The 13,552-nt window shown below is 38.7% G+C and overlaps 1 protein-coding gene across 3 annotated transcripts in view; it reads right to left on the minus strand.

The window, feature by feature from the left end:
• Positions 1–4,160: 4,160 nt before the first annotated feature.
• The window catches only part of ATXN3 (ataxin 3), a 37,344-nt gene continuing 27,952 nt past the window's right edge, over positions 4,161–13,552 (minus strand). For all 3 annotated transcript variants that reach the window (XM_055555511.1, XM_055555508.1, XM_055555510.1), the window contains one exon: positions 4,161–8,404. In XM_055555511.1, the coding sequence (XP_055411486.1) occupies positions 8,316–8,404 (89 nt within the window). In that variant the 3' untranslated portion in view covers positions 4,161–8,315. The remainder of the gene's footprint in view (positions 8,405–13,552) is intronic.

Below are 13,552 nucleotides of genomic sequence, written 5' to 3' on the forward strand. Positions count from 1 at the left end.
CAGGGATTAGACATTGTTAGGCTTGGTACTGCTGCATGTTGTTTTCTAACATGCTATTGCTGGTATACAAACAAGCTATAGGTTTTTTGCTGACTTATTGACCTCCTTCATCAGTTTCAGTAGCTTTTCAATTAATTTTCTTATGTTCTGTAGGCATACAGTCATATCAGCAAATAATTAATTAGGCATCATCCTTTCCAATATTTACACATCATCATTCCCTACAACATGTTGACAGAAATTAATGAAGGCTCACTTAAAGGCAATTGGAGTGACAAAACTAAGCAGCTTTGGGAAGACTAGTTCCAAATCAGAGCAGCCAAAGGCCAGGTGAATAGGTACGATGTTATGGCACATGTTTATATGTGATATGATGGTGTCCTGGACTAGAAGTAAGTGGCTGAGAAAGACAAAAAGGAACTACTCAGATATGAATCACTACAATTGACAATGTGGATTCAGAAACAAAATACCAGGCTAAGTTTTCTAAACTGAAATGTAGTTCTGATATTGATGAAAAATATTGCATAAATGTAAGATGCAAAGAAAAACAAAATGCACAAGTGGTAAATGGGAGCCTTGCCAGAAATTCTGATCTGAGATAGCAGTATACTTGTGGTATTAAAAATTCAGTTTTTTGGGTTGCTTAAGGTGGACACTTGGAAGGAAAGCTATGACAAACCTATGCAGTGTATTAAAAAGCAGAGACATCACTTTGCCTACAAAGGTTCATATAGTCAAAGATATGGTTTTTCCAGTAGTCTTGTACAGATATGAGAGTTGGATAAAGAAGGCTGAGTGCCAAAGAATGGATGCTTTCAAATTGTGCTGGAGAAGGCTCTTGAAAGTCCCTTGGACTGCAAGAAGATCCAAACGGTCAATCCTCATTTGACAGACCAATGCTGAAGCTCCAATACTTTGGCCACCCAACATGAAGAGCTGACTCATTGGAAAAGACCCTGATGCTGGGGAAGACTGAAAGCAGAAGAAGGGGACAGCAGAGGATGAGATGGTTAGATAGCATCACTGACTCAATAGACATGAATTTGAAGAAACCCCAGGAGAGAGTGGAGAGGGAAGCCTGGCATGTTGCAGTCCCAAAGAGTTGGACACAACTTAGCAACTGAACAGCAATAACAATAACAAGGTGGACACTGGCATGGGATGCTCTTTAGTCAAAGATGTAGTTAATGGTGTTTAAAAAAAAATTTTTTTTTAAAGAGGCTTGAGATATTCTAGAGAAGTCTAGAAAGCAGAGCCAGATTGTTTGGTGTAATAAAATGTAAATACAATCCAAACTTACTTTGTAAGGCTGTACGTAAGATTTTTGTTATGTACAAAAGCTAGACTACATTCCTATTCTCCCTAGGTCAGAATGCTCCCCACCCCCACCAAAAATAAAGCCTTTGTCTCAACAACTATGAGAGAAAAACAATACAGTATCATTTATTCACTCACTCAAGAAGACCTGTGTGCATTCCTGGCATGATTCTGGGTGCTTGGAACAGAGCCATGAATCAGACACTCTGCTCAGCTGCTGCTTCCATTCTGATTGGCCATGAGGCAGAGGAAACATTTAAATTACTGACCGTGACTTCATAAGATGTTAAGGGCTATGCTTGCTCTGTGAGATACGAAGACAAAACAGGATAATATGGTAATGTGTGACTGGGAGGGAGGGCTGGCTTTTGTACCTAACAAAAATCTTTTTTGTTTGTTTGTTTTTATTTTTACTGGGCTCTAGGGGATGGGATGGGGAATACCTGTGTTAAGTTATGCCCCACTAGCAAGATGTCCATTCTAACTTTCCTGGGATAGCTTTTGGAGCTTTTTCTTTTTCTTGGAGCTGCTGCTCTTACTGGCAGCAGCCTCTTCAGGTCCACTGCTGAGTGGCTCCTCCTTGGAAGACAATTTCCGCTTTTTCTTGGGGACCCTCTTGTTTTCTGACTCATCAGGGTCAGTAACTGGTTCCTCTTTGGGAAAAGATTTCTTCCTCTTGGGAAGACTTCCAGTACCAGCTGTCTCTTCAAGATCACTACTAACTAGCTCTTCCTTGGAAAAAGATTTCTTTTTCTTGGGTTTGGAAAAAGAGACAGAAGGGTCTTCATTCCATTCTCCTGAAGAACCTCTTGGGGCTTTTGCTTTTTCTTCTTTTTGGGTCTTTCACTTGTCTCCTCACACTCCTCCGGGGCACTGCTATTTTCTGAAGCCAGGGCAATCGCAGCCAGCCTTTTCTTTTCCTTCTTCAAGCGTTTCTTCTCCTGTTTCTCGAGCTTCCTAGTAATCTCAGCAGCCGCTTCCTCTGCCTGAACCATTGCCTCCTTCATGATATCCAGATTCTTTCGGGGAATCTCTCCAGTCTCATAGAAGGACAGCCGCTCCTCAACTTGTTCTCGAAGCTTCTCCCCAAAAACACTGGTGGGCACCTCAGAGAAGCAATCGATTCGTGAGGCAATACTGCATTTCATAACAAAAATCTTATGTACAGCTTTACAAAGATAAGTTTGGATTGTATTTACGTTACACTGAACAATCTGGCTACGCTTTCTAGACTTCTCTTAACATGTTACACACTCCAGCTTTTGGGCACTACCTGCCTGTCTCTCCAGCCTTCTGTGTTCTTCAGAGACAAGTGGCCACCCCCACCTCAGTTGCTGTGCTTGCTGTTTCCTCAGGCAGGTAGAGTGGCACCACACCCTTGCACGGCTGCCTCATTTTCCTGGTGTCTAAAAGGCACCTCCACAGAGGCCTTCCTTGAACCCAGTCTGAAAAGGCCCTCCATCCCAGTCACACACTCTCACATCATCCTGTTTTGTCTTTGTATCTCACAGAACAAGCACAGCCTTTAACATGTTATGAAGTCACAGTCAGTCATTTAAATGTTTCCTCTGCCTCATGGCCAATCAGAATGCAAGCAGCAGCGGAGCAAAGTGTCTGGTTCATGGCTCTGTTCCAGGCACCCAGAATCATGCCAGGAATGCACACAGGTCTTCTTGAGTTAAGTGAATGAATGATACAGAATTGCTTTTCTCTTATAATTCACGAGACAAAGGGTTTTTTTTGGGGGGCGGGGGGGAGCGGGGGGAGGTTCTGATCCAGGGAGAACAGGAACAATCTTGAGAGAACAAGGTCCAATGAAGAGTGGTGGTCAATTGAAATAGAAAGTCCTCATAGCAGAGGTGGCCAATGATCTTGCGGGACAAGGATGTCAAAAGGGCAAAGGTGAAAGAGCAAGGGGAGTGTGAGGATGCCTGGCGGTGAGAAAGAACCTGGTTTCTTTGAAGACCTAAAATGAGGCCTGCTAGCTCCACTGCGCCTTACGGGGAACTGTCAAGAGTACAGGCTGAAAAGGTCAGCTGGGCTCAAATTACCTATAGAATGATGAGCATTGAGCCTGGCAGGCACAAAATGGTTAAAAGGATCCCCAAACATGCAAATCTTCAGAATAAGGACAACCCCAAATTTCCCTAACCTTTGAAAAGCTTTTAGCTGACATAAAATGTGCCTTTAAATCAACAAGTAAGTTTCATAGGGCCCATAGGTGATGTTGATGAGATCAGAGCCATTTGGCTACCGAGTTACACTAAAAAGACGATCGCATGTCATCAAGTGGAAATTTTTGTTTGCCCAGCCCTAATTAAAGCTAAAATGGATAGCCGTCATTATAAAACCTGAGGATCCTATAACCCTGAACCAGGTGGATTCCAACTGGTAGAGGCTGGTGTCCGGAGTTCAGTGAGGAAGAATAGCACTCTTAAAAACTGTTACTAGTATGCTTTGTTTGGCTCTCAGGGTGGGGAAAAAAAAAAAATCAAGCCAACATTTAAAAATCAGATTTCAAATAAAAATATGGAATTCTTGGCCTCTCAGAAAAGATCAGAGGATCCAATAACAGTGGTCCCTCTGGTAGCCGTTAGTTGGAACGGAGTTATCAGTGGGCCCTAGCCAGCTTCATTTATTACCACGTCCATAAAACAATGCTTCTCACATTCACTCTGTGTGGGAATCTCCTGGGGATCTTGTTAAAAATGCAGGTTCTGTTTCTGTAGGTGGGAGTGTGGCCTGAAACTTAGCATTTCTGAAAAGCTCTCAGTGGTGTAAATGCTCCAACCACACTTTGAAGGCAAAGCTATGAACTTAACAATAAATACAAACAGAAGTAAAAAAAAGCAAACATTATCTTTATTTAATAATCTTTGATATTTAAAATACAACTCATCGACCATCCACATTAACAACAGTATCCTCAGTGTTCAACAGTGCTTTGGAAGCCCGGCTTTTCTAAGGACCAGACAGGAAGGCCTGTGTGTGTATTAACGGCAAGGCAGCTCAGAGAGAAGAGCGCACACACAAGGGCTGCAGAGCTGGGTCCTGAGCAAATGGCGCTGCCACAGTGCACCTGTGTCGTGGCCAAAAGGATGCTTTTAATTCTTTACTTGAATTTCAAAGGTTACTTATACAGAACAGTAATTTTTAAAAATGCATTCCTACTTATCCAGTGTTGTAGAAATTAGATAATCACATTCAAATGTATGTTTTCCTCTTTAAAAAATTCCTGAAAATATTCACTTTTGAACTATGCAAGAGACAAGTCAAGTGCTTCCTAAACAAATCAGGAATTTCCAAATATGTTTCACAAATGCTTTCTACTCCCTGTCTTATGAATCCATAGTCTTAAAACATTTATTGACATACTATGATAATTAAACATGCCAATTGCAATAATTTAGATGTGATTAGTAGCATTAATTTTTTAAAATGCCAGACCATTTTGCAAAAAAATTAAAATAGCAGACATTTTCTTGAACAACAACAAAAAATCAAAATTCAAGAATTAAACAACCATGTCAATATTTTCATTCATGAAAGCAAAATGAAACAAAAATATGTTGTGTATTTAAAAAACAATACAAGTTCATTCATTTCTTTAACAAAAGATGCTGGTTACAAAGGGACCAGAAATGAAGCAAAGTTTTTATTTTGAAAATATGAAAACTTACTTATACTGCTGAAATAATTAATCCAACCTGATTTTTCTTAATTAAGATCACATCTGTAATATCTCCATACTTGTCAGGGCCCAGCTGCAACAATTAACTTTGAAAGTAGTGGCCATAGGTTGCTCCAATTACAGATAAAGTTTCTAATAGGAAGTCATCAATGTTAAAGATTGAGTCCTCTTAAGAATTTAAAACATTAAGATTTATTTTTCAATCTAGGCAATTTCAATTATCATCATTACATTTTTGCCTGTGCACTGAGAATCCATCTTTTTTGCATTTGTACACCTCCAAATGGGCCAATTTTAAGACATTTAGTAAATGTTGGCACTAGTGTGATACTATTTGAAAACAGTATCAAACATGCAGACATTGAAAATGTCTTAGGCTCTTACTGGCATAAAACTTACTTTATTTGACTTAACATCAAATGAAACAATGTAGAGTATGGGTAGTTTTGCTCCTCAACTAGTTTGGAGTTTTTCTTCATTAACTATGGCATGAATAAAGCCTCAATTAAGAAAAATTAAGTTTTAAAGAAAGAAAGCACCTTAAATATTCTGTGAATCGTAAATTATTTGGCCAAGATCTTAGAGGTGAAATACAGTTTACCTGCAGCAGCCTTTTCAAACTACTTGCATTACTGAAATATTTGTATGTTAATTATGGTAAAAATGTTTAATGATGGTTTAGATTAGATGTTAACTACTCTGAATTTTTGAAACATAAATAACTACTTATTAAATCCATGACATCTATCAGTGTGAAAGTGTTATTTCCAAAGCTTGTTTAAACTTCACTTATAACACTAGCATTGCCATGGTACTTATTTTATCCCAGTAATACAAATTATACATTAGAAAAATGATACCAATAGTTTAAATATTAAACATCAAGGTGTTCCCAATTGGTAAAACAGAATGGAAATCTTTCTATAAATAAAAGTTCTTAGCAGGACAGTTACGGTGAATTTCATTGTTTCTGACTTGCAGGTGGTTTAAAGTAAACCGTACAACCTGTGTAAACTATAACTTTGTGTAACTTCATAATTTTCTTACTGTGGTTATGAGCACTGGCATCTTTACATACTGGCCAATCAATTAAGAAATGGAATATAAATGTTCAATAATATTTATGCCAATCCACACAAGATGGCAGTTTTCTAGTGATTCTGAGTCTGCCTGCCAAATGGAACAATTTCACAACAAACTAAATAAACACATTCAAATATATCCAGTGTGTGCTCAGCCCTGCTTTAAAAAAATACCCTAACAAAAGAAGGTCAACGTCCTATATTCCTTTAAGTGCTTTAGCAAGGGTGTGTAATATAAGAACTTTATATATTTTCAAGGTTAAAACTTTTTAATGTATATTCACTTTTTCACTTTTGTATTAGGTAGTTCATCAATTCAAATGTAAGAATTAATGTATTTTTTTTCAATGAGAAAAGATACAGGTCAAATATCCATGGAAAATATGACTAGCATACTTGCGTTAACTACAGAAATGTCCAGTCTTAAAATATTTTGGTTTGTAAATCTCAGGGAGTAGTACCAAACTCCAACATCCCTTGCACTTCTAAAAGTTTATAATTCTTCTGAAACATTTTCAATGGTCAAAAGAAACCTTTAGATTTTAAAATAAAACTGTTTAATTTTATGTAAGGGGAACTTCATAAAACTTAACTTGGCACAAAATAATGACTTAAAAAAAGTCTGTCTCTATCCAAGTAAAAGCTATTTCATAATCATAAATAAAAGGTATTTTGTCATCTCTTTTCAGTTAGCAATAAATCCTACATCAAAAAATTCCCTGATAAAATGTGTGTAGCCATACACCAGGGTATGGCAATATATCATACTTTAATTTTCTAAGTTGTCAGCTGAATCTTCTTAAATTTTAGCTAATGAACAATTCAACATTCAAAAGGGCTTCAAAGGGGGATAGAGAATGAGGGAAGGGGAGAATCTAAAAGACCCATTTCAGAGAGACATGGTTAACTTTCATGAAAATCATCCCACCGCAATGACCCAGCAGGAAACTCTGCATCCCAATTAAAGAATGTTTATCAAAACTAAAGACTTTCTTATTTACAAACCCATTCAGTACTGTGCCTTCTGTAATTCGAAGCTATTTAAACATGATGCAAGTGTCAAGTCACAGTACAAATTTCAATGCAGTTTTGTTGGTAAATTATTTCCATGTTCTAAATGGTTATCTCTGGCAAGATCTACCTACTAAAAGATGTACAGCAGAAGCAGACATCCACATTCATAACTCAACTGTAAACAGCTCCGGTCACAAGAGGAAAAATAAAATTAAACTGCTACTAAAATCGAAGGCCACATTTCATCTGTCGTTCACAGTGGGCCCTGTATGTTGTTTTACACACACTGTATGTAACAGAAGGAAGCTTGCACACTATGCTCCTCCTATTTTTCTCAATTTCAAAAGAAAAGGAAATAACAGGGTGCAGGAAAGAGGGTTACAACATGCCTTAAAGTTCTGACCTAACTGAGGAGACAGCCACAAAGCATCTGACAATGGATGTGCTCACACATGACAGAATTCTCTTTTACTCTCAAATACTTGTGTAGAGCTGATTTCAGAGTACAGGAATGCACTGGAGTCACGAAATAATGATCCCTTCTCCGAGGGCTTAAAAACCTCAAGAAACATTGCCGTCTTTCAACAGAGTAGTAGAAAATAATGAAAACCAGATAACAGAGAAACTGTGATCAGAGAAAATAAAGAGGAGAAACCACCCAAGTGCACGATACAGTCAGAAGGAAAACAGCTTATCCTGGAATCGCTGCTATTATCAAAACGGAGAAGACACTGTCCTACAAGGTTAATTTGGTTAAAGAGAAATAAGAGCAACTATTAGATGATAAAAGTGAGCCCGATTCCCTATGCAGAAAGGAGGAAAAGACCAGGTGTGTGGGGAAAGTTCTGTGGCCAGAGCTAGTTATAATTAGTTGGTCTGCAAAATGATCCAAGAAAAATGCCCTAATTTTAGATATGATATTGCACACTCAAAAAAGAAAAAAAGAACATTTAGAAAACTATTTTAAATTTCTTTAATTGCTGAATGCCTTTTTGGCTAGTGTTTGGAGGATCATTTTTTAGTCCTACAACTGATGTATTTCTCCACCATCTCATTGTTTTGTTTGCAAACCACCTAAGTCTTTTTTCCTCTGTTGAAAACTGTTCTCTTTGACACATTACCAAAATGGACCCTATGCTGTAATCACACAGGACAATATTGGAAAGATTGAATATCTAAATGATTTGTGAAAGGTATTACTTTTGGTATTACTTTTTTCCTTCTGTTTTACTTCTAACAGTTTCTAAAGACATGGTCACAGCTGCCTGAAGCATGTCTTCTTCACTCATAGAATCACCTGTTGGGGATAAAACACATATTTCTTAGAAAGTTCTGGAAAATTTCCAAAGTCATCAAAAGGTAAGCGCTCAGAAACTGTTTACTTGACTACTATAGTTTCCTTTGTTGATTCTGAAAGTTACAGACAGTAAAATCCACTCTTTGACAGTTCCTCAAGTTTTGACAAATACCAAGTGGTATAACCATCAGCACCACCCAGACACAGACAGAACTATCCCATGCACCCAGAATACTCCCTCATGCTGTCTTTGTAGCCAGTTCCCAACCCCTAGGTCTAGGCAACCACTGACATGGTTTCTGCCCTACAGTTCTGCCTTTTCCTGCAAGTCAACACAAATGCAATCATGCATTGTGTATGCAACCTTTGAATATGGCATCTTCAACAAAAACATTATGCTAAGGGAAAGAAAATTTAACTTTGTGTCTGTCAATGATACATACATTACTGGAAAGTTTGTTTTGAGAAATAATTATTGATGCACAGGAAGGTGCAAAGATAGTTCAAAGAGGTCCTGTGTACACTGGCTAAATTTCACCTAATAATTAAATCTTACGTAACTACAGCTCAAACCTCAACCTGAATACTGACATTGGTATTTACAATGTTGTGCTAGTTCTATGGTATTTTGTCGTATGTGAAGATCTGTGTGACCACCACCACCGCCAAAACCAGACGGAGAACTGTTAGGTACCACCAAAGTCCCCCTCCTGCCATCCCTTTTTATCCACACTCACTTCTCTTCCCTGCCCCCCTACATTCCTTAACTGCAGGCAACCGCTAATTGGCTTTCCATCTCTATCAATTTGTCATTTTTAGAATGCCACACACTTAGAATCCTACATATGAGATCTTTTGAGATTTATTTTTTTGTACTCAGCATAATGCCCTTGAGATACATCTAAGCTGCTGCATGTATCCACAACTGGTTTCTTTTTTTAAAAGTTAAAAAACAAATTTTTTTTTAATTCTTTTGGCCACACCACATGCCATGCAGGATCTCAGTTCCCTGACCAATGATCTAACCTGTGCCCCTAGGAATGGGAGCACAGAAGTCTTAACCACTGAACCAGCAGGGAAGTTCCTGGCTTCTTTTTAATACTGAGACGTATCCATGGGATGGATGTACCGTAGTTGGTTTAACCATTCACCTACTGTAACACACTTGTTTTTATCATGTTTTTATCATGACAAAGATGCTATGAGCATTCAAGTACAGGTTTTTGCATGGACACAAGTTTTAACTTCTCTAGGATTAAATGGGAATATAACCAACGGCTTTATTGTCACTGTATATTCAGGTTTTATAGAAATTACCAAACTATTTTCCAGAGTGGCTGCACCAGTTCAAATGAAAGTTAAAAATCTTACCTCCCTTTACTTTCCTCTGATTATAATTGCCTTAAGTATTTCCTATATTTTACAGTAAAAACCAAATCAGTTAAAATTCTTCCTGTAATTGTAAAATATAATTTAGAAAACTGAACAGGAGAGGCAAGTCTATTGTGTTTACACATATTTTTATTCCTCCTAGTGTTCTTTTTAAGATTTATTTGGCTATGCTGTGTTTTAGTTGCAGCACGCAGGATCTTTTTTTTTTTGGTGGCACAGGGGGTATCTTTTACTTGCAGCATGGAAACTCTTAGTTGTGGCAGGTGGGATCCAGTTCCCCATTGTTGTTCAGTCACTCAGTTGTGTCCGACTCTGCCATGCCATGGATTGTACCACACCAGGCTTCCCTGTCCTTCACCATCTCCTGGAGTCCAGTCAAAGTCATGCCCAATGAGTCAGTGAGGCCATCCAACCATCTCATTCTCTGTCATCCTCTATTCTTTCTGCCTTCAATCTTTCTCAGCACCAGGGTCTTCTCCAGTGAGTCAGCTCTTCGCATCAAGTGGCCAAAGTATTGGAGCTTCAGCTTCAGCATCTGTCCTTCCAATGAATATTCAGGGTTGATTTCCTTTAGGATTGACTGGTTTGATCTCCTTGTTGTACAAGGGACTTTCAAGAGTCTTCTCCAACACCACAGTCCGAAGGCATCAATTTTTCAGTGCTCAGCTTTTTTTATTGTCCAGTTCTCACATCTATACATGACTACTGGAAAAACCATAGCTTTGATTATACAGACCTTTGTAAGCAAAGTAATATCTCTACTTTTTAATACACTGTCTAGGTTTTTTTAAATTAATTTATTTTAGTTGGAGGATAATTATTTTACAATATTGTGGTGGTTTTTGCCACACATTGACATGAATCAGGGACGGGTGCACGTGTGTCCTCTCATTCTGAACCCCCTCCCCATCCCACCCCTCTGGGTTGTCCCAGAGCACCAGTTTTGAGTGCCCTGTTTCATGCATCAAACTTGCACTGGTCATCTATTTTTACCTATGGCAATATACGGAGAAAGCAATGGCACCCCACTCCAGTACTCTTGCCTGGAAAATCCCATGGATGGAGGAGCCTGGTGGGCTGCAGTTCATGGGGTCGCTAAGAGTCAGATATGACTGAGCGACTTCACTTTCACTTTTCACTTTCATGCATTGGAGAAGGAAATGGCAACCCACTCCAGTGTCCTTGCCTGGAGAATCCCGGGGACAGGGGAGCCTGGTGGGCTGCCATCTATGGGGTTGCACAGAGTCAGACACAACTGAAGTGACTTAGCAGATGGTAATATACATACTTCAATGCTGTTCTCTCAAAATCACCCTACTCTTGCCTTCTCCCACATAGTCCAAAAGTCTGTTCTTTACATGTGTCTCTTTCACTGCCTTGTATACAGGATCGTCATTACTGTCTTTCTAAATTCCATATATATGCATTAATATACTGTACTGGTGTTTCTCTTTCTGACTTACTTCACTCTGTATAATAGGCTCCAGTTTCATCCAACTCATTACAACTGACTCAAATGCATTCTTTTTTTATAGCTGAGTAACATCCCATTGTGTATATGTACCTCAACTTCCTTATCCGTTCATCTGCTGATGGACATCTAGGTTGCTTCCATGTTCTAGCTATTGTAAACAGTGCTGCAATGAACACTGGGGTTTATGTGTCTCTTTCAATTCTGGTTTCCTCATTGTGTATGCCTAACAGTGGAATTGCTGGGTCATATGGCAGTTCTATTTCCAGTTTTTTAAGGAATATCCATACTGTTCTCCTGGAGAAGGCAATGGCAACCCACTCTAGTACTCTTGCATGGAAAATCCCATGGACAGAGAAGCCTGGTAGGCTGCAGTCCATGGGGTTGCGAGGAGTCAGACACGACTGAGCGACTTCACTTTCACTTTTCAGTTTCATGCATTGGAGAAGGAAATGGCAACCCACTCCAGTGTTCTTGCCTGGAGAATCCCAGGGATGGTGGAGCCTGGTGGGCTGCCGTCTATGGGGTCGCACAGAGTCGGACACGACTAAAGTGACTTAGCATACTGTTCTCCATAGTAGGTGTACCAGTTTGCACTCCCACCAACAGTGTAAGAGGGTTCCCTTTTCTCCACAACCTCCTCAGCATTCATTGTAGTCTTTTTAATGGCAGCCATCCTGACTGGCATGAGATGGTATATTGTGGTTTTGATTTGCATTTCTCTGATAATGAGTGATGTTGAGCATCTTTTCATGTGTTTGTTAGCCCTCTGTATGTCTTCTTTGGAGAAATGTCTGTTTAGTTCTTTGGCCCACTTTTTGATTGGGTCATTCATTTTTCTGGTACTGAGCTGCATCAGCTGCTTGTACATTTTTGAGATTAATTCTTTGTCAGTTGTTTTGTTTGCTATTATCTTCTCCCATTCTGAAGGCCTCCTTTTCACCTTGCTTATAGTTTCCTTATTTGTGCAAAAGCTTTTAGTTTAATTAGGTCCCATTTGTTTATTTTTGTTTTTATTTCCATTCCTCTGGAAGGTGGGTCATAGAGGATCTTGCTGTGATTTATGTCAGAGAGTGTCCTGCCTATGTTTCCCTCTAAGAGTTTTATAGTTTCCAGTCTTACATTTAAATCTTTAATTCATTTTGAGTTTATTTTTGTCTATGGTGTTAGAAAGTGTTTTAGTTTCATTCTTTCACAGGTGGTTGACCAGTTTTCCCAGCACCACTTGTTAAAGAGATTGTCTTTTCTCCATTGTATATTTTTGCCTCCTTATAGGTTTCTCAAGAGACAGGTAATGTGATCTGGTATCCCCATCTTTTTAATACTTATCCACAATTTGCTGTGATCCCCACAGTCAAAGACTTTAGCACAGTCAATCAAGCAGATGTTTTTATGGATTTCTTTGCTTTCTCTATGATCAATGACTCCATAGAGTGGGCTTTTCTTGGGGCAAAAAGAAAATCAAGGCTACTAACCACTGAGCTTCCCAGCCAGTTTGTCTTCTCTCTGCCTTTCAGATTCGGCTTATATTTGCTTTATACAAAAGCCCAGGGTTGTTAGCTGTACTTAGCAGAATGTGTAAGAAAAAGTACCAATTCACTCCTTTTTATTGCTAATAGTAGTCCTTTGTTTGGATGTAACAGTTTATGTGTCTATTCACCATCTGAAGAACAACCTTTAAGCAGCTTCCTGTTTGGGGCTATTATGAACAAATCAGCTAGAGCATTCACAGTAAGTTTTTGTGTGAATCTAATTTTCTTTTCTCTTGGTTAGATACTAGGAGTCGGACTACTGGATTCCATGGTTAAGTATACATATAAGTTTGTAAGAAAATACTAAACTCTTTTCCAGAGTTGTTGCACCATTTTACACTCCTACTAACAATGTATGAGAGTCCCAGTTGCTCTGATTCTTGCCTGCGTTTGGTATTGTCAATTTAATTATTTTCTTAAGTCTTTCTTGCAAGTGTGTAACGGCATCTCATTGTGGGATTAGTTTGCATTTCCCTAATGACTAGTGATGTTGAGTGTATTTTCATGCCCAATTTTCATCCATATACCTGGTAAAGTGTTCAAATCCTTTGCGCATCTTTTTGAGTTATTTTCTTAGTTTTGAGAGCTCTTTTTATGTCCTACTTACAAGTTCTTTGTTGGATACAGTTTCTTTTTCACTCAGTTTCTACTACCAATAACTGGCCAACATTCAAGACCTATTTATTAAACCAAGGTCTAATAAGTAATTCTAGACTTCTACGTTGTAATGCAGACTACACTCAAGTGTTTTTA

This window comes from Bubalus kerabau, chromosome 19 (genome assembly GCF_029407905.1).
Source record: "Bubalus kerabau isolate K-KA32 ecotype Philippines breed swamp buffalo chromosome 19, PCC_UOA_SB_1v2, whole genome shotgun sequence".
In the NCBI taxonomy this organism is placed as follows: Eukaryota; Metazoa; Chordata; class Mammalia; order Artiodactyla; family Bovidae; genus Bubalus; species Bubalus kerabau.